Genomic DNA, 27,527 nt, shown 5'->3' with positions numbered 1-27,527 from the left:
TGTGTGATGAAATGAGTGTCAGCGTGTATGAAGGGCCTGGAACAGTGCCTGGGCCAAGGCAAGAGCTGGGGCCGGTGGCGGCTGTCATGATGTGCTCTGAGCCTGGCACAAAGCTGACGAACAGTGTGTTAGTTCCCTACGTACTCTGCTCATAGAGCCAGTGCTTTAGGGGGTTGGTAAAAATCAAAAAAGAGAGGGCACTTCCAAATCATCCAACAGTTCTTAAGCAAATGCTGAAGAATTTTCATTTTTAAAAACTCACCGCCCATGCCTCTCTTGTGCTTTGCCATCACTGTCCATGAGGGCGCTGACCACTGTGCTCAAATGAATTCTTTCCTTAAGACATTCCTCTGTCTTTCTTTTTCTCCCTTTACCACTGAGCTGAGAGCAAATCTGAGACCGAGTTTCCTCCATCTTTGTATGCCCAGCACCCCGCACACAGTAGGGGCTCTATCCTCTAGAGCTTTAGTAAACTGAAAGACTTGCTTTCCTTCCCCAGAGATTTAATAACAGGCGATGCCTGCCTGAACAAGACTTGCCTTCTCAAGAGACAGAGCTGTACTTAGACTAGAAAGTCTCTTTTTTAAATTTTTTTAAATGTTTATTTATTTTTGAGAGAGAGAGACAAAGTGTGAGTGGGGTGGAAGGGCAGAGAGGGAGACACAGAATCCAAAGCAGGTTCCAGGCTCTGAGCTGTCAGCACAGAGCCCGACACTGGGCTCAAACTCACAAACTGCAAGATCATGACCTGAGCCAAAGTCGCACGCTTAACAGACTGAGTCACCCAGGCGCTCCGGGACTAGAGTCTCTTTATGGACGTGCCTTCAACACTGTGGCCGGTGGTCACCAATGGGAAGTGTGTTCTTGCTTGTAACTGGAACATGCTTGCTGAAATGGACTCCAGTATCCTGGCCTTCCCTACCTGTGTTTCTGAGTTGAATTCAACCAAATGAAGGTTTTCAGCAGAAAAGAAATGCAAAATTATCTCCTGCTTCAACCAAGCATGCATTTTTAAGGTGAATGACAAAACATTTTCATTTGGATAAGAAAATACTGTCCAGCAATGTGACAGATTAAAATTTGATGCTTTTGAATCTGAGGGGTAAAAGTGGAAGCTCAGCTTTGATCAGACCTTACCCACTGCTGCCTCGAGCTATAGTGGTAGCACCTTGCAAATCTACATTTTAGGCATTTCAGAATTCTTTTTGCATGCATCGTGTGATTTGGTCCATATCATAGATCCATATAATAACCTGTGCCTCTTGAACTAGATATGATGGGGAAGGTTATCCTCATTTTTTAGAAGGGGAACCAAAATACAAGAAGTTAAATGACTTTCCCAAGGTCACACAGCAAAACAGCCAAGGCCAACATTCTTTGGTGCCATCTGCTATCTCCACTCTCTCTTTTTTTTTTTTTTTATGGAAAATTTCAAACATATAAAAAAGTTTATGAAATGTATAATGACCTCACAGCTTCAACAACAATCATTAACTCATGTGTCTTTTCTCACTTATCTCCATTTTATTTTGTTCCTGGCTCCTCCCCAGTCACTTTGAGGCAGATTCTGGGTGTCTTGTCATTTCATCAATATGCACCGAAAAGATAAAGAATTTTAACCTAGTCACAATGCTGTTAAACACTTTAAAAAAGAAAATGGTGCTTCCTAAACATTGTCAAATCTCTAGGCAGCATTTCAATTTCTTAATTGGTTTATAATTAAGTTTGTTTATTTAAATTGGAGTGCAAATAAAATGCACATACTGCCATTGGTTGATAGGTCTCTTAATAAGGCTTTTTTAGTTTATTTTTTTAAATTTGTTTTAATCTTTATGCATTTTTGAGAGAGAGAGAGACAGTGTGTGAGCAAGGGAGGGGCAGAGAGGGAGACACAGAATCTGAAGCAGGCTCCAGGCTGTGAGCTGTCATCACAGAGCCTGACACAGGCCTTGAACCCCCGAACGGTGAGATCATGACCTGAGCCGAAGTAGGACACTTAACCGACTGAGCCACCCAGGCACCCCAAGTCTTCTTTAATTCATAAGATGACTCTCCATATTTTTTTCTTTTTCTTTTTTTTTTTTTTTTAAATGTTTTATTTATTTCTAGGAGAGCAAGAGAGAGACAGCATGAGCAGGGGAGGGTCAGAGAGGGAGGGAGTCACAGACTGAAACAGGCTCCAGGCTCTGAGCTGGCTGTCAGCACAGAGCCCGATGCGGGGCTCAAACCCACAAACTGTGAGATCATGACCTGAGCCGAAGCCGGACGCTTAACCGGCTGAGCCACCCAGGTGCCCCCATATTTTTTTCTGGCAATATTTTGGGAAACTCATCCCACTTTTATAATGTTTCCTAGTCTCTAGTTCGTCGATTTCATCCTGTTGGGGCAATTAACACATCTCTCCGTCCTTTGTTTTTAATGTATTGGTAGTTATCTTTAGAAACGTGGTCAGGCTCAGGTTCAGTTTTTTTTCTACAAAGCTATAACATTGGTTGGCTGTGTGAATAACTTAACAGGCACATAATATCTGCTTATATTTTTGTCTGTTAGCAGCTGTGGACAAGAATACCCTCTATTCACTTATTTTATAGGTGGTGATATCTCAATCCTATCAGTACTCCATAATTCATTGGCTGGAATACAATTTGAAGGAGAGCCTTCCCCTCCAAGTACAGCTCTCAAAGCAAAAGCAGGATAAACGCTTAACTCTTTCCCTGTATATGTCTTCCCCAAAAGGTTCCCAGTCAGTCTGTCCCCAAGCACCACCCAGAGATGATCAGTGAGGTCTTGTGTCCTAAGTGTCAATGTGAACTGATGCATTCTGCCTTATTACCTGTGCTGCAATCCACTGCAATCATTATTCTCATTAAAGCTCAATCTGGGGCGCCTGGGTGGCTCAGTCGGTTAAGCGTCCGACTTCGGCTTAGGTCATGATCTTGCGGTTTGTGGGTTCGAGCCCCGCATCAGGCTCTGCTGACAGCTCATATCCTGGAGCCTGGAGCCTGCTTCAGATTTTGTGCCTCCCTCTCTCTCTGCCTCTCTCTCTGAAAAATAAACATTAAAAAAAATTTTTTTAACTTATTTGTCACACCTTTGACACTCAGAAGCCTAGTCACATAACACCCGTAGTCTCCAGGGGTCTTCCTACTTTCTGATGTGAAAGGATATTTCAGGATTGCACATTTTCTGTCCTACACTTCCGTCATTTCTGCCAGGAGTGCAAGGTCATTTTTGTAGGAATCGATATTTGGAAATCACAATAGGAATGCCCATTGGTCTAGATTTTCATTATTTCTAGGCTTTTATTTCAGTGGGCAAAACTAGGAAATAGGTAAGTCCCATGAATTCACAATGATACTTTCAGACTTTTGGCTTAGACCCATCAATTTCATATCTGCATCTCCTTTTCCCCTTCCCAGAAATACCAGTTCTCAGTGACACGAATACAATTACCCATTTGCTATATGCTGCAATTCACATGCAGTTGTCCAGGAGTAATATACAGACACCACCACCTACAATGTGATTGCTGTGAACAGTTTTAAGACCTCTTTTGAGTTCTTTTTATGCTCAGAGTATCTCTTGCTACAAATGTGTCATCAAATTATTGTGTAAAAGACATTTGGAGTATCTCCTCCCAGTGTGGTTATACATGTAGGTTCGTGTATTTGTCTATTTGTTTATTCTCACGGAGTCTTTTTAAACATCTCTTTAGTTTTATGATTAAGTAAACTGTTTCCATGATTCAACAGCCAAGTTTATAAAAAAGGACATAATTTTAAAACTTTTAATCCTATTCTTACTTCTCCACTCTATTCCCCTCTTCCTCATCTCATTGGTAATGAGTTTTTATATTTTACTTTTTATTCTTCAATTTTCCAATAAATAAAGAAAACATATATATATATATATATATATAGAGAGAGAGAGAGAGAGAGAGAGAGAGACGGAGGGAGAGAGAGAGAGAAGTAGATGCTTCCATTTTTAGATCAGTTGTGACATATTATACACACTTTCCTCCAGGTTGGAGACTAATCCATCAGAGTACAGAGAAACAGTCTTCCTTTCTTTTTATTTATTTATTGAGAGAGAGAGTAGGAATGGGGGGTGGGCGGGTAGAGAGAGGGAGGGACGGAATCCCAGGCAGGCTCCTCTACATCAGCACAGAGCCCGATGAAGGCCTCAGACTCACAAACTGTGAGATCATGACCTGAGCCGAGATCAAGAGTCAGACTTAACCGACTGAACACCCAAGCACCTCAGTCTTCCTTTTTCTTCTTTCATAGCTGTAGACAGTAGTTTATTCAATCAACAAAATAAGCACTTGGGTTGTTTCCAGGTTTTGCTGCTACAAATTCTGCTGAAGGAATAATCTTGTGCCTCTCTTTCCATATTTTTACCATCCACTGAGACGTTCACGTAAGACAAAAGAAAGAAACTAGCTGAATGTTCCAAGCCCTTGAATTCAGGGCACGTATTTGGCCACACAGCACAGTGCTCGTTTCAACTGCTAAAGACTTGGAAATAACGGCATCCCCAAAGCTGTGGTAAATATGATGTACGAGATTTTTTAAAAGCAGAAGCTGTCCACCTTCCAGTGCAGGGAAACTGAGACAAAAAGGAGCTAATAATGTGCATTGAGAATCTACTGTGAGCCACGTGCCTTCTCTGCAACTTCCTAAATAATTTTTCTTCCAGCCCTGTGTGGTCAGTGGTGTTCGTCCCAATTTTAAAGATGAGGAATCTATGAATGAAGTCACTAGTCCAGGTTACGCTGTTTAAATGTGGCTCCAGGACGCTACGCCGAGCCGCATCTGTGACCCAGCTAAATGCACGATCCCTCCATCACCGCCTCGTTCATCCCCTTCCTCCTGCCCAGTGACACAGAGCTCAGAATCTGGAGTTGCACTCCGGAGTTAGCGCAAATCCCAGCCTCCCCACTAACTCGCGTGCGACATTGGTCAAGTCACTCAACCTGTTTGCTTTAACTTTCTCATCTGCAGAATAAGGATTGATGGCGATACCTCCCTGTGAGGGCCATCGTGTCCTGAAAGGAGTGAACAGATGTATATTGCTTAGAATAAGCCCAGCGCATAGTGCACACCATCTAAGTGTTAGTGGACTCTCTTATTGGGACCGATGAGTTGAGTCAACATTGACGCAGCATGTCTCCTGTGCAGGGTGCGCTGCCACCTGGTAAGGGTATCGCTGAGCAGGTCCAAGGCCCCCTGACCTCATAGACCTGCAATCTAGCAGACGATTCAGGCATCCCCAGTGAATCACACAATCACCAAATCATGGAAGGGGAGGTACCCAGACCTGTGGAGTCTGATCACCCTCCCATCTCTTGGCATCTCAGAATACCCCTCAGAATGTTCAGCTCAGGCTCTGTTTTGAAGGGTTCTGGAGCCTTCTCCATGACCCACTCTCTGTGCCTGAGCCCGTACCCCGAGAGCTCACCTGTTTCTTCTCTTTCTCCCTCGTGCTGGGCAGCTAGAGTACACAGCACGCCTGGACTTCCTTTGGCGAGTACAGGCCAAGGAGGAAATCAACGAGATGAAGGAGCTCAGGGAGCACAATGAGAACATGCTCCGGAACATTCTCCCTAGCCACGTGGCCCGCCACTTCCTGGAGAAAGACCGGGACAATGAGGTGAGCCTGGGGCTTGTCTGACCGCGGGGGGAGGGGGGGACGGGGGGGTGTCGCACTGGTCCTGAGCTCCCAGAGAGTTCCGCTGTCCTCACGTCAGCACGTGAGAGTAGGGACCATGCTACCCCCAGAGTGCCAGACTGCCTAGCACCGTGAGGTTTATGCACGGCCTCCCCGGCCTCGGGTAGCTCATCTGTAAGATGGACATAATGAGATTGCCATCGAGACACTGAATTGAAATTTAAGTTTTATACACATCTGTGCACATGTTTATGAGTACGCATGGAGCGGGCCCTCCAGTATCTCTCCCTACATGGGTAAGAGGGCTGATGTCCCCTGCCGATCTGCTGAAGACATTTGGGTTTGCGACCGTTGCCTGAGGACAGAACTAGGAGAGATGCAGAGGGTCCATTCCCCATCCAAGTCAGCACAGCAAGACCAGCGGAAGAGAAGTACAGGGGATTAGTACCTCTGCTGCTTGAATAGTCTCGGTGAACCCCGGCCCTGGAGATCTCCTGGATGCGCATCAAAGCACTGCCCACCCCCCTCAATCAACAGATGGAGTTCTCTGGAATCGGCTTCAGGCCGGGATGTCTCCAGGGTCCCTAAGGTCAGGGGCTCTGTGGCAAGAGCTTCTTGACGGAGCCAGGAAAGCAGAGAGAACATTGCTGGGCGCCTGCCGTGACCACCAGCAGGAGCAGATGAAACACCTGAGCCCTAGGAGGGGAAACCAGAAAGGAAATGAAGGCCACCTTTCCGTGAAGACCGCAAAACAACGGGGTGGGAGGGGCGAGAATCCACTGGCTTTATCCGGACAGGAACGACACCAGACAGAGATGCGAGATTCTAGGTCAGCTGCTGTCATCCAGACCAAGCCTCCACGGGGCAAAAAAATGACAGGTTTGGGCCTTAATCATATAAGACATTTTCTTTTTTTTTTTTTTTTTTAAATATTTTTATTTATTTCTAGGAGAGAGAGACAGAGAGACAGCATGAGCAGGGGAGGGTCAGAGAGAGAAGGAGTCACAGACTGAAACAGGCTCCAGGCTCTGAGCTGGCAGTCAGCACAGAGCCCGACGCGGGGCTCGAACCCACGAACCACGAGATCATGACCCAAGCAAAAGTCGGACGCTTAACCGACTAAGCCACCCAGGCGCCCCTTACATATAAGACATTTTCAATACAATGTCTTGTCATGCTTCTTTGAAGTTTTCGGTGTTTAAGTAGTTCACACCTGACCAAGGCTGAAAGACAAAGATTTTAACATCGCCTAGAGAACGTTCACACTGTGGTGAAGTACTTTCCTGAGCACTTGCTGTGGGCCAGGTGCCCAGGCAGGCAATTGATATAAATGACCTTTCATTGTCTTTCCATTCTTAAGGGGAGAGTTCGCCACCCCGTGTTAGCAATGAAGAAAACTGGGGCTCAGAGGGGGCCATGCCCTGCCTCATTTTATGGAAGCAAAGCCATGACTCAAATCCAGTCCTTGGGATTTCTTCCCTCTGGCTGCGCTGCTCCAACCATTCAGCTCACCATGCTGGCTCTAGGGGTTTGGCACAACTAGGGCGTGTGTGTGTGTGTGTGTGTGTGTGTGTGTGTGTGTGTGTGACAGAGAGAGTAGTAGAACAGGAGAAGGGTGACAGGCAGAGGCAGGACTGCTATGACCTGCAGGAATGGCCAGTGTCATGTTTTGTTATTGTGGGGCACGCTTTTGGCTTCTCTTCTTGCTGCAAATCTGAGCTCTGTTGCGGACCTCTGAAAATCTGACTGGGGTTTGGACATCGTGAGTTTGGGTCCCAGCTTTCGCGAGGCTGTGGCAGGGTTCACTGATGTGAGCCGTAAAAGAGACAAGAATGATTATCCCCGTTTCACAGATGAAGAAACTGAGACTCAGAGAAATAAGGTCCCAGAGCTAGTGAGTAGCGAGCTTGAATTCACCCCCAGGTCTGTGTAACTTGAAAGCTAAGTTCGGTGTTTGGTCCTAAGTTGTTTTCAGTGCTTGAGCGGGAGAGAAGGGGCAGCAGAGATGGGCAGGGATGCACACCAGCTGGACACAGGACAGTGGGCAGAGCCTTGCCCGCAGGGACATCCTGTCTAGTGAGATCCTGACATTCTGGCAGCCTCTGCCATTCCACTAGACTTTGAGTTAGAAGAGTGCTCCCTGGGGCAGGGACTTTGCCACAGAGGAGGCCACCTGGGCTGGGTCCTCGGTGCCAGGCAGGCTGTTGCAGAACCCAGAAACCCACTTGCTCATTGCAGCTCGCTGTTGAAAGGACACTGGCAAGAGCAGGTGTCTCCGGTGCTGGGAAGTCCATACAACACAAACTCTATCTCTAGCACTCACCAGCTGTGTGACCTAGGGCAGCTTACCCAACCTCTCTGAGTCCACGTTTTCATCTAATTGAGGAGGAAATAATTCCAATCTTCCTAACTTTTAGTGTGAGAACGAAACTGAGTGAGAACACATTTAGTGCCCAGTGCAGCCTAGGCCGGAGGGGGGGGTGGCGGGGGTGGGGGGGTCAGTGTAGAAAGGCTGTGTGATGCACTCAACAGCCTGACACTGGGGATTCAATTCCGGCTCCTCCTCTCACTACCTCCTTAACTGGGCAAGTGATGAACCTCTCTGGACCTCGCTTTCCTACCTACCAAACGACAGTACTTCCCAACTTGATCCAATTGCCGCAGTGCTGGTTTACATGAGTTCTTATGCATAAAGCACCTAAACGGTGGGTGGCACATTTTAGGACCACACCTAAAATTTTTTTCAGTTCCTTCCTAAGTCCAGTGCCCCACCCGCCCTCCCACTCATGCACACCTTCATTTAGCAAGTATTTTTTAATACAATGTTTTAATCTTTATTTTTGAGAGAGAGTGCAAACAAGAGAGGAACAGAGAGGGAGGGAGACAGAGAATCTGAAGCAGGCTCCAGGCTCCGAGCTGTCAGCACAGAGCCTGCTGACTCAGGCTAGAACTCACGAACTGCAAATTCATGACCTGAGCTGATGCTTAACCGACTGAGCCACCCGGGAGCCCCAGCAAGTATTTATTGAGGGAAATCATGTGCCAGGTGTCGTTCTAGGTCTTGGGGCTCAAACAGTGAACCAAGACAAAGTCCTTGCCAGTAACGGAGGATGCGTTAGAGACACAAAGGTGAGCAAGTGAATGTGTATTCAGTGGTGCCCAGTAGTGGTCAGCTCTCTGAGGACAGAAGACAGTTATGTGAAGGGGGCGGGGCCAGCCCTGGAGGGTCTCTCGGAGGTGGTGACCTTTGCACAGAAACCTGAGGATACTACAGTCACTCGGTCTCAGACATCGTTTCTCCCCCTACAGAGAGGTGGCTTCACTCAGTATAAGAAACCCAGGACCCGGAAGGAGGCAGGCCTAGGTCCCTTGTGCAAAGAGCCAGCTGAGTCTCCATCTTGATATCGGGCAGAGCAGGGAGTATGCATATGCTCAGAATCCTCTAGAAAGCCCAGATCTGCACCTCAATCCAGAGGAGGGTAGAACAATAATAGCTTTTTTGTATTCATCAATCCCTCCCCAGTTTACAGTGCTATTTTCTCGGTGCCCCAAATAGCAAGAGACAGATGGCATACTCAAAACAGTTGACTGGGGTGAGCAGAACACTGCTCAAAGGTGTAGGCAGGTGGCGGGAGCTTCTTCGTGCTCCTCCAAACCCCCCACAGCACAAATTCCATCGCTGCTGTTAACTAGCTGTGTGACCTAGGGCAGCTCAGCCAACGTCTCTGAGTATATATCCTCATCTGATTAATGGGAAATAATAACGTCTCTGAGTACATATCCTCATCTGATTAATGGGAAATAATAGGGACCTCGCTGAGCTGATGTGGGAATTAAATTGTGTAAGAACACATGAAGTGTTCGGTATAGCCTGGTCCACTATGTGGGTTCAAGGCCACACGGTGCACTTGAAAGCCCAGTGCCCCGGGTTTGGTTCCTCCTGGCCTCTCTCTTCACCAGAGAGCATCTGGCCGAGAGGAGTGAGACCCTCGCCCCCCAGTCCCACAACCACCAAACGTCAAATCAACCATCCATTCAGATGGACTTACTGGGTCCGGTTTCCGGCTCCGGTGACTGCTCCTTCAGGCATTACCCTGATTGTTACTGTTTTATCGGGGTGGTGGGTGTCCCAGTGTTTGCTTACTCCCTTTAGCTTTCGTAGCAGCGGCAGCCCAACAGCGTGGGCTCTGGAGTCCGACTGCCTGGGTGTGAATTCCAACGCTGTGTCTTTTTTCTTTTTAAGTTTATTTTATTTTGAGAGAGAGAGAGAGCAAGCACAAATGGGGGAGGGACAGAGTGAAGGAGTGAGAGAATCCCAAGCAGGCTCCATGCTGCCGGCACAGAGCCTGACGTGGGGCTCAAACCCACGAACCGTGAGATTATGCCCTGAGCTGAAATCAAGAGTTGGAGGTTCAACTGACTGAGCCACCTAGGCGCCCCCCAACTCTGTGTCTTAACAGCTGCGGGTCTTGGGTAGATTACTTAACCTCTACGTGCCTCAGTTTCCCCACAAATAAACCAGGACCTTAACCCCATCTACACCCTGGGGGTGTGCAGGTTCAGCAAGAGGATGTGTGCGCCGCATTCCGTGTCCTGCTTGCCATGCAGTAAGTGCTCAGTAGATGTCGCTGATATTATGAGCATTATCTGTGTTATATAAGCAATCGGAACATTCTTGTTGTTGGCAGAGGCTGAGAGCTGAATGTTAGGAAAGGCTGGAAGGTGGGAGGGGCCAGGATTCGTGAGCATGACTGGTAAGAACCCCCTGGTGACCTGCCCTTACATCACAGCGGCATTTACATCTCCAGGAGAAATGGGAGAAAAGTTGGCCAACTGGGTAACTGCGGAAAGGGTTTCAGAGGGCTCTGCTGGGGTTTTCTCTTTTCCGTTTTCAGCAGGAAATAGTAAAATGGGTGTTAGGGGCTCACTTGTGTCTCCCACAGTTCATATGCGGAAGTCTTCACCCCCAGTACCTCTGGGGCAACTGCATTTAGAGACGGGATTTTTAAAGAGGTGATCAAGTTCATCAGAAGCCATTAAGGCGGGGCCCTAATTCATGGTGACGGTGCCCTTCTAAGAGGAGGAGATTGGGACACAGACACACCCAGAGGGAAGGCCGGCCTTGTGAGGACACAGGGGAGGAGATGTGGCATCCACCAGCCAAGGAGAGAGGTCTCAGGAGACTGCTATAGCAGTCTGAACAAACTAACATAATAGGTAATAAACAGATTTTTTTCTTCTCCAAATCACAGCCATTTGGAGGCTGCGGTTCTGTAAGTTTGCTTCCGCAGGTTCTCTGACCCATCAAGCAGACAGGCTCCCTTTCAGGTATCACTCCATTGCCCAAGGCCAAGGTGAATGCGGCACCTTAGAAAGCCCGTGCCATTGCTCTGCTCCTTGGCCTCAGTCTGCGCTCCCCACACCCTGCCCGGCTCAACCCAGTGCAGCCGGTCACCACCCGCCTGGGCCCTCCTGCATGAGGACTGGCAAAGGCACTCATACGGGTTCATCCGTACTTGACTGATCTTGAATCGGGGACACCGTCTTTCTCTGGGTCTTCCGCTGCTAGTGGTGTTATCCAGAACAATAGCTTAACTCCTCTCTCTCATTTTCCTTTTCCTTACCTGTGAAGTGGCAATAAGAATTGTGCCTCCTTCCCAGGATCATTGCAAGGATTAAATCACTGAGCTCATATGAAAGCGCTTTGTAAGCTTTGACGTTTCCTGCAAAGATCAGGGAGGCATTGATTCCAACAATTTAGACTGTTTACCTTGTACCAGACCTTCTAGACAGCATGCACTATAGTGCAGGCATCCAGGAACTACAGACTGGATGATTTGAATAGCATGGGGGTTTTGCCTTGTGGTATTCACAGGAAATCAGGAGACAGACATTAGGTGACAATGCAGGCAGCAAGGAGGGGATATAGCACGGAGCTCAGCCTCTGGCCCCCATCTGTGGTCTATCCACGTGGCTAGTGATGGCAGAAGACAAGGGTTAGCCTGGTTAGGGAGGTTAACTGCAGGAAGGAAGGACACGTCCCATCGAGGGACAGACAGTCGGAATAAAAGCGTTCGAGTGTGAGAAGCGCGTTTGTGTCTTTGTTTGGCTCTTCCATAAGCAGACCTTGAGACAAGGATTTGGGTGAAAGCAATTGGCTTGGAGGTGGTCCCAGGAAACCCTGGGAGGCAGGGGAGCGGGAAGGAAGGAAGAGAAGTGATAAATGAGGCATTAGCAGACTACTTACCTCTGTGGGGGACTGGAGCTCAATCCCACTGGGGATTCTGGGAAAAGCAGAGAGTATACCTCACAGCTATCTGGCCCAAGGGCTGAAGGGGCAGAGGAGTATAAGCCAACTGCTATCAGTGACTGGTTGAGAGCAGCCCTGGGGACCTCAATTTCCTGGCCCATCAGCCCGCTGCTCATGGGGGCAGAGTGCCCGCTAGTGGTCAGAGGAGAACTCCACACAAAGAAACAAGGGCTCACAGCTGGAAGGCTGTGAGGTCAGGACACCTGCAGTGTCTGTCGCTGTGTGTACACAGGAATACACTGCTTCGGTGTTTCTGGAACACATGGTCTGATGCAGGGAATTGGCTTGAGGATGCGGAGAAAGGTGGAGGTGAGGCCATGAGTATGTGAATGCATGTCATGCTGCTGTGTTTGAGCTTTATCCTCAGTGCAGTGTGGCCATCGGAGAGTTTCAAGAACGGAAGAGACATGGCCAATATTCTGTCTTTAAAAGATCACCCTGGGGGATGCCTGGGGGAGGCTCAATTAAGTGTCTGACTCTTGATTTCGGCTCAGGTCACGATCTCATGGTTCATGAGATCAAGCCCCACATCGGGCTCTGAACTGACAGCACAGAGCCTTCTTGGGATTCTCTCTCCCTCTCTCTCCCCCTCCCCCCTCGTGTGCTCTCTCTCTCTCTCTCAATAAATAAATAAACTTGAAAACAAAAGATCACTCCGGCCACAATGTGGAATGTGCCTCTGGATGGGACAAGATGAGTCAGGGAATCCAGTGTGGGCAGGAGAACAGGTGGCCCGATGAACAGCAATGGCGGGGGGAGGGGCAGAAAACAATATTTGATGCAGCAGGACTTGGCACTTCATTGAACCCAGATGTGATGGGGAGGAAGGGGCCAGGACATCTCCGTGCATCTCTGAGCATCTCTGACTCTGACGACTCAGCAACACAAGTGCCAGCAACTGAGAGAATGAGGGAACAGGTCTAGGTGGAGAGAAGATGTGTTTGTGTCCAACGTGTGTAGTTTGGGGGCTATGGGACCCCTCATCTGGAAGCCCAAGAAGGGAGACCAACTTGAATAAGGGTTCAGAGGCCGCCCCACTTGAATGCTGGTGAAGGACTGAGACTAAACAAGGTGGCCCAGGTAAGTGTGCAAATTGAGGGTCAAGAACAGAACCACAACAACCACCCACATTTAAGGTGGAAGGTGAGCCCAAAAATGGCATCTTTGAAGGAGCCGGGCATAATGACAATTACGGCCTTGCTGAAACAAGGAAGGTCAAGACTCATGGTCTCGGGGGCAGTCACCATGCCAACGTGCAGAGGTGTCCTTGAAGACATGAAGTGATACCTGTGTAGTGATTCTTTCCACTTTGGCTGGCAGTCCGAGATGGGGGTGAACATTACAGGGGTGGGGACAGGCGGTGGAGAGAACCAATCTGAGAAGTTTGGATGAAGAGGAAGCGAGATCGGTGGGTGGTCACAGGTGTGCTTGGGTTCCAGGGTGCGTCATACTTTTCTATACCGGGGACAACTTGCAGGAGGCAGGGAGGAAGAGGAGGAGGTCATGGAGGGAGAGAAATAAAGTAAAGGGTCACTGTGGGAAGAAGTTGCAGAAGAAGGTAGAAGCGAGGGCTCTCAAGACATCAGGTAGAAGCCTGGGGCGCCTGGGTGGCTCAGTGGGTTAAGTGTCCGTCTTTGGCTCAGGTCATGATCTCACGGTTCGTGGGTTCAAGCTCCGCGTCTGAGCTCTCACCTCAGAGCCTGGAGCCTGCTTTGGATTCTGTGTCTCCCTCTCTCACCGACCCTCCCCTGCTCACGCTGTCTCCCATTTCTCTGTCTCTCAAATATAAAAAATGTTTTAAACATGAATAAAATATATAAAAAAAGACATCAGGTAGAAAAGTTGACCTTCGGCAGAAGGAAAATGCATCGTCTGGGGTTGAAGCAAAAGAGATGAAAATAAACATGAACATAGACGGGGTGTGTGTGTTGGAACAGCGCTGGTTCACTGCCAAGAGCCTCAGTTTCCCCACAGAAGTAAGAGACAAATCATCTCTTAAGAGGAATCGCATGGGGTGTGAGGTTAGGAACAGTGGGAAGGTTTGGACTCGCCACTGAAAACAGAAGGAAGCTGACCAGAGACAAAGGACATGCAATCAGACCTCGGGGCGCACCCAGGGCTGGAGACCACGAATTGTCCAATGGTGCATCCCACCCACACGGCTACCATGTTGACATGATGGCGTTTCAGAGCCCAGTTCTCTGCACTCTCCGTGGGTGCCTGTGCGTGGGTGCAGGTGCACGCGAGCGCGGGGAGCATCACTGCAGAACCCCACCTCTGATGACCATGTCTGGCTCCCTCTGTGTGTCTCCCTGTCCAGGAGCTGTATTCCCAATCGTATGATGCCGTTGGGGTGATGTTCGCCTCTATCCCGGGGTTTGCAGACTTTTACTCTCAGACTGAGATGAATAACCAGGGAGTGGAATGCCTGCGTCTGCTGAATGAGATCATTGCTGACTTCGACGAGGTAAGTCGCAGCCTCAGAAGCCTCCAGTCACCAGGGGGCATCACTCTTGTCAAGGTGTCACGTCCATTGTAGCCATAGCCATTGTTTGCCCTTATAGGACTCCAGGCTACAGTGTAAACACAAACACGTATTGCCTAATTTAATCATCGCAAGAGCTAAACACCAGGTTTTCTCCATCTGGGGGATTGAGATCATAAGCCCCAGTGAGGCTCGGGAATCGAACCCAATGTCAAACAACCATCAAATGGCAAAACCAGGACTTGATTGGAGGCCACTGCTCCTCAGGCACTTGTGTCACAGAGACTGGGCACTCATGGGGACGTTTCTCCACCCGCCGAAAGTGTCAGAGACAAAACCATCAGTTAGCATTTGGTCCAAGACTTAAATACAAGTGTTCGCATACTCCAGAGAGTCCTTGCTTCTTTTAGGCTCCATGAGTCTAAAGAATACATCACATGGAAGAAAATACCCTTGTTAGGCTGTATTTACATTAATAGACTTGGCAGGATGGTCCTTTCCCTCCCCCCACCCACCGCCATCTTCTAGCTTCAAGTGGGGCACCATTGCCCATCTGTCTGCCCAGGCCTGAGAAGGGAAGTGATTCATTGAGAAAGTGCTGGGGAGGAGACCATGCAAAGATGTGGGTTCAGCTGAAGTCTAGCCTTCTAGCCTGATCCCCGGGGAACTCAAGAGCATAAGCGGTACCACAGAGCTGTTTCACACTGAGGCAAAGAGCCAAGGTTTTGTGTACCTGTGTCGGTCAGCCATTGGCTGTGGGCTACCCCTCACGGGGGTGCCTCACTTTCCAGGCATTTCCAGCAAAGGGGCTCCCATCGACCCAAGCAGGTTCTCCAAAAAAGGGTACAGCAGTGCATTGTGAGCAGCCAGACCCCATGGCATTCTTGAGAATGGCCCCATGAAGGAGATGTTGGTGGGGCACCAGGAGCATTTGTGACGTCACCCGTTGTGACATCATCACCCTCTCGCTCCATCCCCACATTCCTTTGGGCTACTGAGCCCCGTGGGTTCCTTCTTGATAGCTCTTTGGTCTGCCCATTCCTCACCACCGTGCTGCCCTATTCTTGTTTTCCGCCATCTTCGTTGTCCCCTGGATGACGCCAGCCATTCCCTAGCTTTCTCTCCTTGCATCTCACCTCAGCAGTCACTAAAAACAAGACTATCTTCACATCCCTTTGAAACCTAAAGCCCATCAGTGCCTCCCCTTTGCCAGCTCCTCAGAAGGTCACCTGAGGCTTTGCATTTGCCGACTCTGTATCCTCTGCAGCCTGACCTCCCACCCCATGCCACCTGCCCACCCCCCCCACACCATCGAGCTACTTATAAGCCATTATGCCCACATGGCTATTCCACACACTGCTCTTTCAGCCCAGAGGTTATGCCATCTTCACTATACCCTGTCCTCTCTCCCTCAACTCCATGGGCAGCAGAAAATGTAGCACTCCCTGAACAGTCCATTCAAACATCATCTCTACTGTGACACCTCTTCTAATCCCCTTCTACCCAGGTAAATGTTGCTCTTTTTTCGATGAAAAATTCACACTCTGGAACCTACCATCTTAGAGCCTGAAACCCTTCAATGTACAGATCCGCCTCCCGACTAGCCACTTAGATCTGGGACAGAGACCCATCTTATTAATATAGGTACTTACCACCTACTGCCACAAATGCAAAACAAGCTCAGTAGATAACATTCAGTTGTTCCTTACCCCTTAACAAAACCCACAGGATGGGAATTACCAGCCTTCATTTTATATACAAGCAAAACTGAGGCTGAGAGACACCAAGAGAGCCCAGGCTCTGCAACCACTAATTCGCACTGTCAACATTTGAACCCAGGTCCGCCATACTGTTTTGGTTTTTAACCATTCACTGGCATTTCATGATTCCAGTTTTGTTGTCAAAAAGGCAACAAGGGCCATTTTAGTTGTCATAGGGAGGGGGGTGGGGATCAAGACAAATAAGACGCAGTCTTTTTTTGTTTCCTGTGGCTTCCCAGTCTAGTGAGGGACATGATGATTGAGTCACCTTTACATGGAAAGTCAGTGGTAAGTGCATGCATTCAGAGGGCCTTGTATTGTGGAGAGTAGAGGGTGATTCCATGGTAATAGTACTTTTATTCCAGCTTTTTGGGACAGGCCATAAGTTCATAAAGATAGAAATTATATTCTTATGTATCCTGTTAAATCCTCAGGGGCTAGCACTGTACCTAGAACATGAGATGTTCATGACAGATGCTTACTAAGTATTTGCTAAAGGGATCAACCAATCAGTTCATTAATTAATGGGGGACAAAAACTAGCAGGCAAATAGCAAGGTGAAGATAAACTCTGGCAATCAAAACATACCTTCAAATTTAAAAAAAAGTTAAACTGGCTGTGTTAAAAGTAATCTGACTGAAGGTTGAGCCATCAGGCTTTGTTTCATTTTAAACTCTATAGTACCCCAGTCTCCAAAAGGACTCATGTGCATGTTTTTCAATTGTAATAAATAAATTTGAACTAAATGTGCATCTCGGTGCCCCAATTCCTAGACACCAGGAGTCTTAGGAAAAGCAGACAGCGCCCCTAGTGGTAGAGGTGGGTTTTTGCAGAGGAGGTTGGAGAGGTCCAGGAGCTGGGCTGGGCTTTATCGCAGGAGGTGGAGGGGGAGGGGGAGGAGGAGCTGCCAGGGAGGGGAGAGAAGAAAGATGGGAGAGCAGAGCAGGGAAGGAGATGTGAAAAGAGAGGCGCAGAGGAGGCAGTAGAGGGGAAAGCATGTGGTCCGCAGGAATATTCCCTGGCTTGCCAGCCCCAAGCACTGTCAGCTTTCCCCATGAGGGCCCTCAGGCCACCCAGACATGCCTTCTCTCTTGGTGTCAAGAGATGTTCTGCCTTGTCAAAACTCCAGCCAGATGGCCTGACGCTGACATTAGTTAACAGTGCTGCTCTTCTGCTGATACAATCACCCCAGGAGCCTCAGAGCAAAATTCATTCTTGGCTCGAGGGAAGCTGAACATCGCACAGAGCGAGTGCTCCGAGACTAGGTGTGCCATAACCTGACGCCGGGACTCCTCACCCACGGCCCCTGCTTCCTCGAAGGCTCAGGAGTGCTCCCACATTTCAGCACTCCGCGTGGACTAGTGAATTCATAAAGGGGCTGTTTAGGAGCCACATTGTGCCCCCAGATGCTTTTAGCCCTATGATGGATACATTTGCTGCATGGACGCTAAGTGAAAATAATGAGGCCGCTTGCTGCCTTCTGAACACTTCAAGGCAGAATTGCCTGGGCCTGAAAGTGGCCCTTGGCCAAGTAATTGCAAGAAAAGAGAGGAAGGAAGAGCCCCCCCTCCCCCGCCTCCCCGTAGAAAGCTGGGGAGATGCAGCTATAAGGAGAGAGAGGGAGAGAGGGGGCCCACCGAAGACATACCTCAGACCCTCCGAACTAACATTTTAACAGCCGGGGGGGGGGGGGGGGGGGGGGGGGGGGGGCCAGGGGGGGGTGGTGAGTGGGGACGCTGAAGGTAAACCTTCTTAGTGTAGTGTCTGAGAATGAATGTCAGACACTGTCCCAGGACATGCCAGCCGTTTCAGCCACTTCGTTCCCCGGACGTGGTTTGTGCAATGGCGGTTTGGGCAGAAGAGCGGCTTCGCTTCAGCTCAGAAAACAAAAGTAATACACAAAAGCTGCCACAGCTGTGAATCAGGCAATGTGCACACGTACACACACACACCCCAAAGCAAATCGCAAAAGCACCTGCCTGTGTTTTCCTTCTTTCTCTGAAGAATTTCTCTCCAGCTAGAATTTTCCCTGACTTCTTAGCTCCAGAATCATTTTTGACAAGATGCCTGTAGCAAGATGCATGTAGAAAATCCATCTCATCTTCTTGGTCTGGCCCACCCGTCTACCTACCCCCCATGAAGCCGTGAGCCCCTAAGGATATTACAGTCTTAAAGGGAGGCAAAGAGTTGGAGAAGCAGAAGTTACATCTAAGTAGCCGCCAACATGGAGGAATAAGAGGCTGGAACGTAGCCCTGGGAGCCAGGGAGGTTTGAGTTTTGAACCTGCCTTTTTTGCTCAGGGCTGGCTTCATAGATGTGTGACCTATGTGGTGAGGTGGTGAGACCCAGTCAGAATCTGGATAGCTTTGAAAGTGGATCTCAGGATTTTCTGAAAGATTAGATGTGGGTTATGATGTGTCTACCCGGAACAACTGGAAAATTGGAGACCCCATTCATCAAGGTGGGTAGAGAGGACCAGGGGCTTCGCTTTGGGAATAGCAGCTTGGAGATGCCTTTGAGGACTGGAATGGGGATGTCGCTTAGCAACTTTGTGTGGGAGAGTCTGATGGTCAAGGAAGAACACGTACATTTAGGGATCTTGAGCAGAGTGATTGTGTTGAAAGCCATGAGCCATGAAGCCAGAAAAAAGAAGAGGTCTGAGGCCTCTCACACCAACGCTGTGAGATAAGGAAGATAGGAAGTAACTAGCCAAGGACGCTGAGGAGTTACCAGTGACGTGGAAGTAAAGCCATGAGTGGACAGAAACCAGGTGGGAAAGATGTCTCAACGGGGTAAGATCCAGACAACGGACCAGGCAGGGTGAGGCCAGACAATGGGAGGGGTCGTCAGAGGCCTGGACAAGAGCAATGTCAGTGTCAAGGTGGCACTGGGGGTGCTGGTCTGTAGGGGATTTAGAAAATGATGGGGAAGTTGGAGGCAGTGAGTAGAGAGAACTCTGAATTTTTAAAGCAAAAGGAAGGAGACAGCCGGAAGGAAACATGGTGCCCCAAAGGCTTTTCTAAGATGGGAAAGAGAACCGCAAACCCTCTTCGGACTTCCCTGAACCCACCACGCGTCTTCCCCAACCCCCCGCCCTCGTTTGTTTTGTCCCCTCTGTTTGGATGCTCCTCCCAACCCTTTCCATGCCCCCAGCCTCCCAGCACCCAAACCTGTGCACCCACCACTAAAAGACCCTCCTTCACTCTTTAGAAGTGAAGCTAGAAATTATTTGCTCAAGGGAGCCTTACCAGCCCCTCCAGATTTCATCAAAATGTTCCCCTCTACATGTTCCTACACCCTGTCCACTTCGGTCATGCGCTTTACTAGAACTGAGGCAGGGCATGTTGTGTGATGGGTTATTTAACATGTGACACACATACACATCCCCTGCCTGAGCCGTCAGCCCTTGGATGGCAGGGGCCTCCGGTCCTATTCATGAGATGTGGCAGAAGCTCAATGGATCGTTGCTGTATTTGTTTACTACCACTGCTGTGACAAACCACTGCAAATTTAGTGACTGGAAACAACAGAAATCTCTGATGTTACAGTTTGGAGGTCAGAAGTCCAAAATGGATGTCATAGGGTTAAATCAAGGTGTCAGAGGGGCTGTGTTCCTTCCGGAGGCTCTAGGGAGACTCCGTTTCATTCTGGCTACTAAACGCCACCAGCATTTCTCGGCTTGTGGCTCCATCCCCCCTCTTTAGAGCCTATGGTCACCCTGCTGTGACTTCCGCTCCTGCCTGATATCACATTGCCTTCTCCAACTTTCCCGCCTCCTCCTTTCACTTTTGAGGATGCTTGTGATTCCTTGGAGCGCATCGCTTCTCAGCCTTTTGGCTAAAATCAAGTGCAATTCCTTGCAGCGTGCCTGGCTAGTCTAGGGAATCTCCCCACCTCAGGATCATTAACTTCATCACATCTGCAAAGTCCTTTCTGTATGGAAGGTGACATATCATGGGGTCCAAGGTTAGGATATGGACATCTTCTGCGGGCAGTAGAATGGGAGGCCGCAGGAGGGTTTTGCACAGAGTGAGGACATGATCTGACCTACCTCTGAATGGGATCACTCTGACTGCCGTGCTTGGGGCACCGGGGCGGCGGGGGGGGGGGGGGGGGGGTGGTGAGGCAGAGAGCAGGTAGGTCATTCTGATACAACCACCAGGTGTAAGCTAACAGTAGCTCAGACCAGGAGGTTGACAGGGAAGTGTTAAGATTCCAAATACAGGGGCGCCTGGGTGGCTCAGTCGGTTAAGCGTCCGACTTTCGCTTTGGTCATGATCTCGCGGTGCGTGGGTTCGAGCCCCGCGTCGGGCTCTGTGCTGACTGCCAGTTCAGAGCCTGGAGCCCGTTTCAGAGTCTGTGACTCCCTCTCTCTCTGACCCTCCCCTGCTCATGCTGTCTCTCTCTCTCTCTCCTAGAAATAAATAAAATATTAAAAAAATAAAATAAAATAAAAAGATTCCAAATACATGTTGAAGGTATAGCCAAAATGTGTTGATCCGCAGGGGAACATTTGGGATTTCTTCTTTGAACTCATAAAATAGGCGTTTCTTTCAAAGATACATCAAAAGCGATCTACTCCTTATTTTTTTTTAATTTTTAATGTTTTATTTATTTCTGAGAGAGAGAGAAAGGCAGCATGAGCAGGGGAGGGTCAGAGAGAGAGGGAGATACAGAACGTGAAGCAGGCTCCAGGCTCTGAGCTGTCAGCACAGAGCCCGACAGGGGGCTCGAAACCACGAACCGTGAGATCATGACCTGAGCTGAAGTTGGACGCTTAACTGACTGAGCCACCCAGGCACCCTGCAATCTACTCCTTAAAGAGTATCTGGTCTCACCCATCCCGGCGCCTGGCACCCAGCAGGTGCTCAGTAATCGCATTAGACTGCCGAAATGCGTGATTCGCAGAGTGAAAGGTAGCTTCCTTGAGCAGAGGTAGTCTTCAGTGTGAGCCGGGAGCCTGTTTCCAGAAACCCCTATCTTCTAGAAGGATAAACAGCAAGACTAACATGGTGCCTGATCTGTTTCAGCTGCTAGGCGAAGACCGCTTTCAGGACATTGAAAAGATCAAGACCATCGGCAGCACTTACATGGCTGTGTCAGGGCTGTCACCTGAAAAACAGGTAAAGGAACATCCTGCATTGAGCTGCACCCTATGGCAAGAGCCTCACTCTTGTCGTGTCACTGAAGAGAGAGGGGCCATCGTCACCAGGCTGTGCTTGGGGACTGGTAGGGAGGAAATCTGATGACCTGGGTATTCTCGTCGTGTGATGTCCATTTGCTTCCGAGGGAATTGGGATCTACTGGATGAAATGATGCCTTTTTATGATCCAGAAACCTCTAGGCTCCATTCTGAAGCCCATTGTTTGCTTGATGGACAAAATACCCTGGCCAAGAAATACCCTGATTATAATTTAGCTGTGAGTGTCACCAATGCCTGATACCGGCCTGTTTTCTGGTTCTCACTTGTATAAGTAGCATGTAAGAACGATAATAGCCCCTGCTCCTTTGAAGGCCGTGTGCCAGGTGCCAGTGTGAAGTGAGAATGCCAGCCTCTAGCTTCCAGCGTTGGTGGACAAAACAGAGTCATGCCCCCCACATGAAAGCCTTACGCACAGTAGGCCCTCAATAAACGCTACATGCGTGTGAGTCTAAGTTCCTGGAAAGAAGGAATCCTCATTCCTTCTTATCCTTCCTTTGCTTACTTTCCAGCTAAAAACCTAGAAACATTCCATTAGTAACTATCTGGGAAGAAATCCATACTGGTAATTGGTTAGCCTTGCATGGAACTAGATAGCAGGTGGGCCAAATCTGACCCACCATCTGTTTCTGTAAATAAAACTTTATTGGAACACACCCACACCCATATATGTGTGTGTGTGTGTGTGTGTGTGTGTGTGTACTTATTGTATTTATGAATGTTTTCTGTTTGGCTCCTTTCAAGCTAAAATGGCAGTTATGAGTAGCCATGATGAAGCCTAAAATATTTACTATCTGGCTCATCACTGAAACTCTTTGCTCTGGGAGGGCACAAAGTTTTTTCAATACACAATCTCATTCAATCCTTGGGAGGCAGGCGAGGCCAGGGTACTGATACCCATTTTATGATGGGTAGACTGAGGTTCAGAGAAGCACAGAGGCTTACTCCACACTTCCATCAGGGTCCGAGAGCAAATGTCTAAGCAAATGTGAAACATCCCTTTTACAGTGTGAGCACTTAAAGAAAGTACATGTTTCCTAGATGGAAACACAACGCATGCAAACATATACAGACACACATGCACACACACTAACATACACACCAGTGAGCACACTCAGGAGTTCATGTGCGTCAACCTGAACACACAAGCATCGATGTGGGGAGAGGAATATGATAACCCCCGCAGATTACACTGAGTTAAGCAAACCTGCCATCCCGCCTTCCGGGGACACCGTGGACAGAAGGGTTCAGGGGCTCCGGCACGTGGCCATCTCCATCCCCGGGATGCGCAGGTGGGTCAGGACGTAGAGCAGGCACCCCGCTGCGGAAAGGTGCGCGTGTGCCACAGTGACTGAACTGTCCTTTTCCCCTGTGCCCCAGCAATGTGAAGACAAGTGGGGACATCTGTGTGCCCTGGCCGACTTCTCCCTCGCCCTGACCGAAAGTATACAGGAGATCAACAAGCATTCCTTCAACAATTTCGAGCTCCGGATTGGTGAGTAGTAGCCGGAGGCCTGGCGAGTGCAGCCCCCCCACCCCCAACCCCGGGAGGAGCTGCCTGGCCTTGCTCCATCAGACCCCTCCCCCGCCCCATGCCCGCTGCCACAGCAGGCTCAGTGTGACCTTGCCAGGGACGGGGCAGCGTCAGCTCAGGCCTGTCTAGTCTTCCTCTTGCTCTGGGTTCAGGAAGCCAGGGAAGGCCACTGGCCTGAGCATAGAAATACACAGCAGGCCCTACACTGTAGCTCCCTTTCCTCCAGCTTACTCGTCCAGAGCTCCCTCCCTGCTGAGGGCGGGAGCTGAGTAATCGCTCGTTCACTCCATCCCGTGTCTTTGGCCAGTGTGTTGCTCTCTGGTTCTCCCGGATAATGCCTGAAAGCAAAAGCAGGATTGCACTCACTCCTAAAGACGTCAGATTCGGTGAGGCGCAGGGACCACAGAGAGCCTCACAGCCCCTCTCCTCACTTGGCCGCACAGCGCACCCTTCCTTGAGCTTAGAGACCCCCTCGCAGCATAGCAGTGTAACAGAAACCACGGCCGGGTGAATAATGACACTTTACACTTTGTACAACTCGCCGATTCCTTCACGTCTCTGCTGATTCTCAAAGGCCCCACATAGCACAGTCTGACATCCTCTGCTCTGGTCCCCATTCTCAGGTCATAGTGGGTAAGCTCTGGCCCAGAGAAGGAGAGTGATGGCTTATGGTCACACTGCCAAGCAGACACTTTGGGGGCAGCCACAGGACTTCCAACAGACCAGAGACTCTCTGGCCACCAGGCCGTGGGCTCACACGGCCTTTGCTGCAGTCTTCGCATGCTACATGTCCTCTGGCCTTCACGCCGTTTTACTTACTTGGCTCTCCCTTATCAGCTTTCAAGAAAAAAAGAGTCAAGGGGCACCTGGGTGGCTCAGTCAGTTGAGCGTCTGACTTGGGCTCAGGCCATGATCTCATGGTTCGTGAGTTCGAGCCCCGTGTTGGGCTCTGTGCTGACAGCTCAGAGCCCGGGGCCTGCTTCAGATTTTGTGTCTCCCTGTCTCTCTGCCCCTTCCCCTGTTCATGCACTGTCTCTCTCTCCTCTCTCTCTCTCTCAAAAAACAAAATGAACATTTTAAAAAATTTAAAAAAAGAAGACAGAGTCAAGACATACCAGTGTCTGACTTGTCAGATCTAACAGATGCCATGTGCCTTTGTTCATCAGAATTTAAAAAAAAAAAAAAAAAAAAAAAAAAAAGCTCTATTTTATGTTTTGATGGGATGTCCAGGGCTCCTTCCCACATCTGCCACTGACCCAATGCATCCTTTCCAAAATAATTGACCACACCACTGAACCAGGACTAAAAACCAGAACTTCAACCCTGAACAAAGGCAGGAGATGTGGCTGGGGTCACGGCCGACCCTGGGTGTGAAATCTCACCGTGCTGGCATAGTTCAGAGGTTAGAAGATTATTTCCCCCACTTCAATGGGCACCTCTGTTTGTGTTCAGGGCCAGCGGCGGCCAGCTCTATGAAGTTGGGCAAGCCATTCAAACCCTCTGAATGTCCGTTTCCTCGTGTGCAAGCTGGGTGTGAGGTCATCACCCCCACACCCGCTGCTGCGCGGTAGTAACGTGGGCCAGACGCGGTAATGCCTGTGAGGGGCTCTGCAAGGCATAGGGAGAGCCCCATCATTGTGATGCCCATGCATTCTGCAACGTCTGCTTCTCTGATTTCACGGTCGCTTCTGTCTTATTTTGTGTGGGTGGGGAGGGGCTGTTCTTCCCTCCGCCTAGAATGATCTAACCCAGACATCTGCATGGCTTGTCCCACCACTTTCTTCAGATGTCGGCTCAGAAAGGCCCTTTCCCCTAACCACCTTCCTCCAAAATGCCCCTCCCACCTCTCTCCTATAACCTGATTGGGTTTCTAGCCTCTGTTATTCACTGATATTATATTACTTGTTTCGTTGTTTCTATCTCTCTAGTAGAGGGTAAGCTCCAGGAGAGCTGAGGCTCTGTCTCTTTTCTTTCCCACCCATTTCCCCAATGCCTGGCACAGTGCTGGTACCCAGCAGGTGTCTGGTCAATTTAATAGAATACGTGAGAAAGTCTAAGTCTCATAGAAGGAGACCCATATGCCCACCCACATGTTTAGCGAAATGCTCCGTTCCTGGAAGAGAAGCCTATGTCTCAGAAAGGAGGAGGCAGCAAAAATGTCTTAAAAGGCATTTAGCAAATCAGCTGTGGGGGTTGGACAGAAATGATTGTCCAAGCAGAGAGAAAGGCAGGGACAAAGGCACAGAGGCGGGCGATGGCCGGCAGGTTAGGGGGACTCTAGCGGCTCAGTGTGGGCGCAAAGGAGAAGGAGAGGGTGGCGGTGAAGGAGGCTGACAAAGCAGGAAGAACAGGTTCAAGAAGCCCTTGGTTGCCATCCCAAGGGACCTGGGCTTCATCCTGTAGGCAAAAGGGGCCGCAGCAGCTGCCGGAGTGATTGGAACTCGGCCAGGTGCGCACCAGCCACAGCCTTCCTGTTGCGACGGCAGGTGCCGAGGCCGGTCCGCTGGAGGACAAGAGAGGAGGCAGGAGGCCCTTGGGGAGGCTGGTGCCACGGACCAAGGGAATGACGCTCGGGCCCTGGACTAAAACAGAAAAGGAAAGGTCTACCCAGGCTCTCAGAGCACTGCAACGGCAGCGGCTGGAGGAGACCCCAGCGTCCTGACTCCTGGCGCGGTGCTCTGTCCGTCCCACGGGCTAAGTCTGAGTCCTTGTGTAAATTGTCCTAATTTCCTCTCGAGCTCTCCCTGGTAGGCAGGCGCCACGCCAAGGCCTTCCTTCCGTTATCTCGTTTCATCTTTATTCTACTCTGCAGATGGGAAAAGTGTGGTCCATGTGGGCTAAGTACTGACCCAGGCCACTCATCCAATGAGTGACCGAGGGGGGATCTGGGCCCGCAGCTTATCTGCAGCGGCCACACCCTCCTGGGTCACCGACCCCGGCGGGGGTGCAGCCGCCTCAGTGATGTCCCTCTTCTCTCATCTCTTGCTCCTTTGGTCACTCGCAGGCATCAGCCATGGCTCCGTGGTGGCTGGCGTCATCGGCGCGAAGAAGCCCCAGTATGACATTTGGGGCAAGACCGTGAACCTGGCAAGTCGGATGGACAGCACAGGGGTCAGCGGCAGGGTCCAGGTCCCCGAGGAGACCTATCTCATCCTGAAGGACCAGGGCTTTGCCTTCGACTACCGAGGGGAGATCTATGTGAAGGGCATCAGTGAGCAGGAGGGAAAAATCAAAACGTACTTTCTTCTGGGAAGAGTCCAACCCAACCCGTTCATCCTGCCCCCGAGAAGACTGCCCGGGCAATACTCGTTGGCCGCAGTCGTCCTGGGCCTTGTGCAGTCCCTCAACAGGCAGAGGCAGAAGCAGTTGCTCAATGAGAACAACAACACGGGGATCATCAAGGGCCATTACAACCGGCGGACTTTGCTGACACCCAGCGGGCCCGAGCCTGGAGCCCAGGCTGAGGGCAGCGACAAGTCCGATTTGCCATGAGAGCGTTTTCTTTGTGTTTCTTTTTTTGTATTTCTTTTATATATAAAATAAATATACTAATAAAAAGGTTTAATTTTTTTTAGAACAAGGATGGTTTCATTGGTCTTGAGTACACTAGATTGAAGACAGGATTTGAGCTTCTCCTCAAATCACAGACATTTATTGATCATCTCATGTACAAGGCTCTCTTGGAAGCACAGATAAATGAGACCCGGTCCCTGACCTTGAAAGGCTCGCAATTGAGTACGAAAGAGGGACGTGTAAACACATACTCGACACAACTGCCATTTATTATTTTTTAATGTTTTATTTATTTTCGAGAGGGAGAGAGAGCATAAGTGGGAGAGGGGCAGAAAGAGACGGGGACAGAGGATCCGAAGCAGGCTCTGCATGGACAGGCTGAGAGCAGCAAGCCCAACGTGGGCCTCAAACCCACAAACCACGAGATCATGACCTGAGCCGAAGTTGGACGTTCAACCAACTGAGCCGCCCAGGTGTCCCTATTGAGCTCTTGTCATAGGCAGGACCCAGTGCCAAACTCTTTATGTAATGACCTCGCGTAACCCTCACAGTACCTTGTACATTCATTCAGCCAGCATGTGTTGAACACCTCCAACGTGTCTGTGCTTTCCTAAGCTCCAGAGGAATCCTGGCAAAAGTCTTGCCCTCGCAGAACTAGCAACTGGAGGGAGAGGGGGATGATCCATAATATTCCTATAAACCAATACATAAACAATCTACTTCCAGTTGGGAGTAGATGCCATAGAGAAAATTGGGGAAGACAGTTGGGATAAAGAATTGGAGGTTGAGGAGGCCGTATAACTGGAATCTATAAGGAAAGCTTCTTTGAGGACTTCATGTTGAAGATTATCTCTAAACAATGAGACTGAAGCACCCTGGGAGGAGGGTGGCCCCATGAGAAGGAATGGCAAGTGCAAAGGCCCTGAGGTGGGACCAAGCCCACATGATCTGTTGAAGGACCAGCTCCAAAGGCAGTGGGTGGGGAAGCTATTTTAGTCAGGTTCACTCTCCCGCGAGAAGACTTCATCCTGAGGTCTTCTCCTAGGAGCGCAAAG

The 27,527-nt window shown here is 49.6% G+C and overlaps 1 protein-coding gene across 1 annotated transcript in view; it reads left to right on the top strand.

The window, feature by feature from the left end:
* The window catches only part of ADCY8 (adenylate cyclase 8), a 217,938-nt gene extending 191,486 nt beyond the window's left edge, over positions 1-26,452 (top strand). Inside the window, exons 14-18 of the mRNA XM_039219469.1 lie at positions 5,494-5,652; positions 14,301-14,447; positions 21,256-21,348; positions 22,806-22,920; positions 25,964-26,452. Of these exons, the coding sequence (XP_039075400.1) occupies positions 5,494-5,652; positions 14,301-14,447; positions 21,256-21,348; positions 22,806-22,920; positions 25,964-26,451 (1,002 nt within the window). The 3' untranslated portion in view covers position 26,452. The remainder of the gene's footprint in view (positions 1-5,493; positions 5,653-14,300; positions 14,448-21,255; positions 21,349-22,805; positions 22,921-25,963) is intronic.
* The last annotated feature ends 1,075 nt before the right edge of the window (positions 26,453-27,527 follow it).

Source organism: Hyaena hyaena, unplaced genomic scaffold, assembly GCF_003009895.1.
Source record: "Hyaena hyaena isolate Hyena2069 unplaced genomic scaffold, ASM300989v1 scaffold_820, whole genome shotgun sequence".
In the NCBI taxonomy this organism is placed as follows: domain Eukaryota; kingdom Metazoa; phylum Chordata; class Mammalia; order Carnivora; family Hyaenidae; genus Hyaena; species Hyaena hyaena.
The sequence above is the reverse complement of the archived record's forward strand: the minus strand, read 5'-3'. Positions and strand labels throughout refer to the sequence as shown.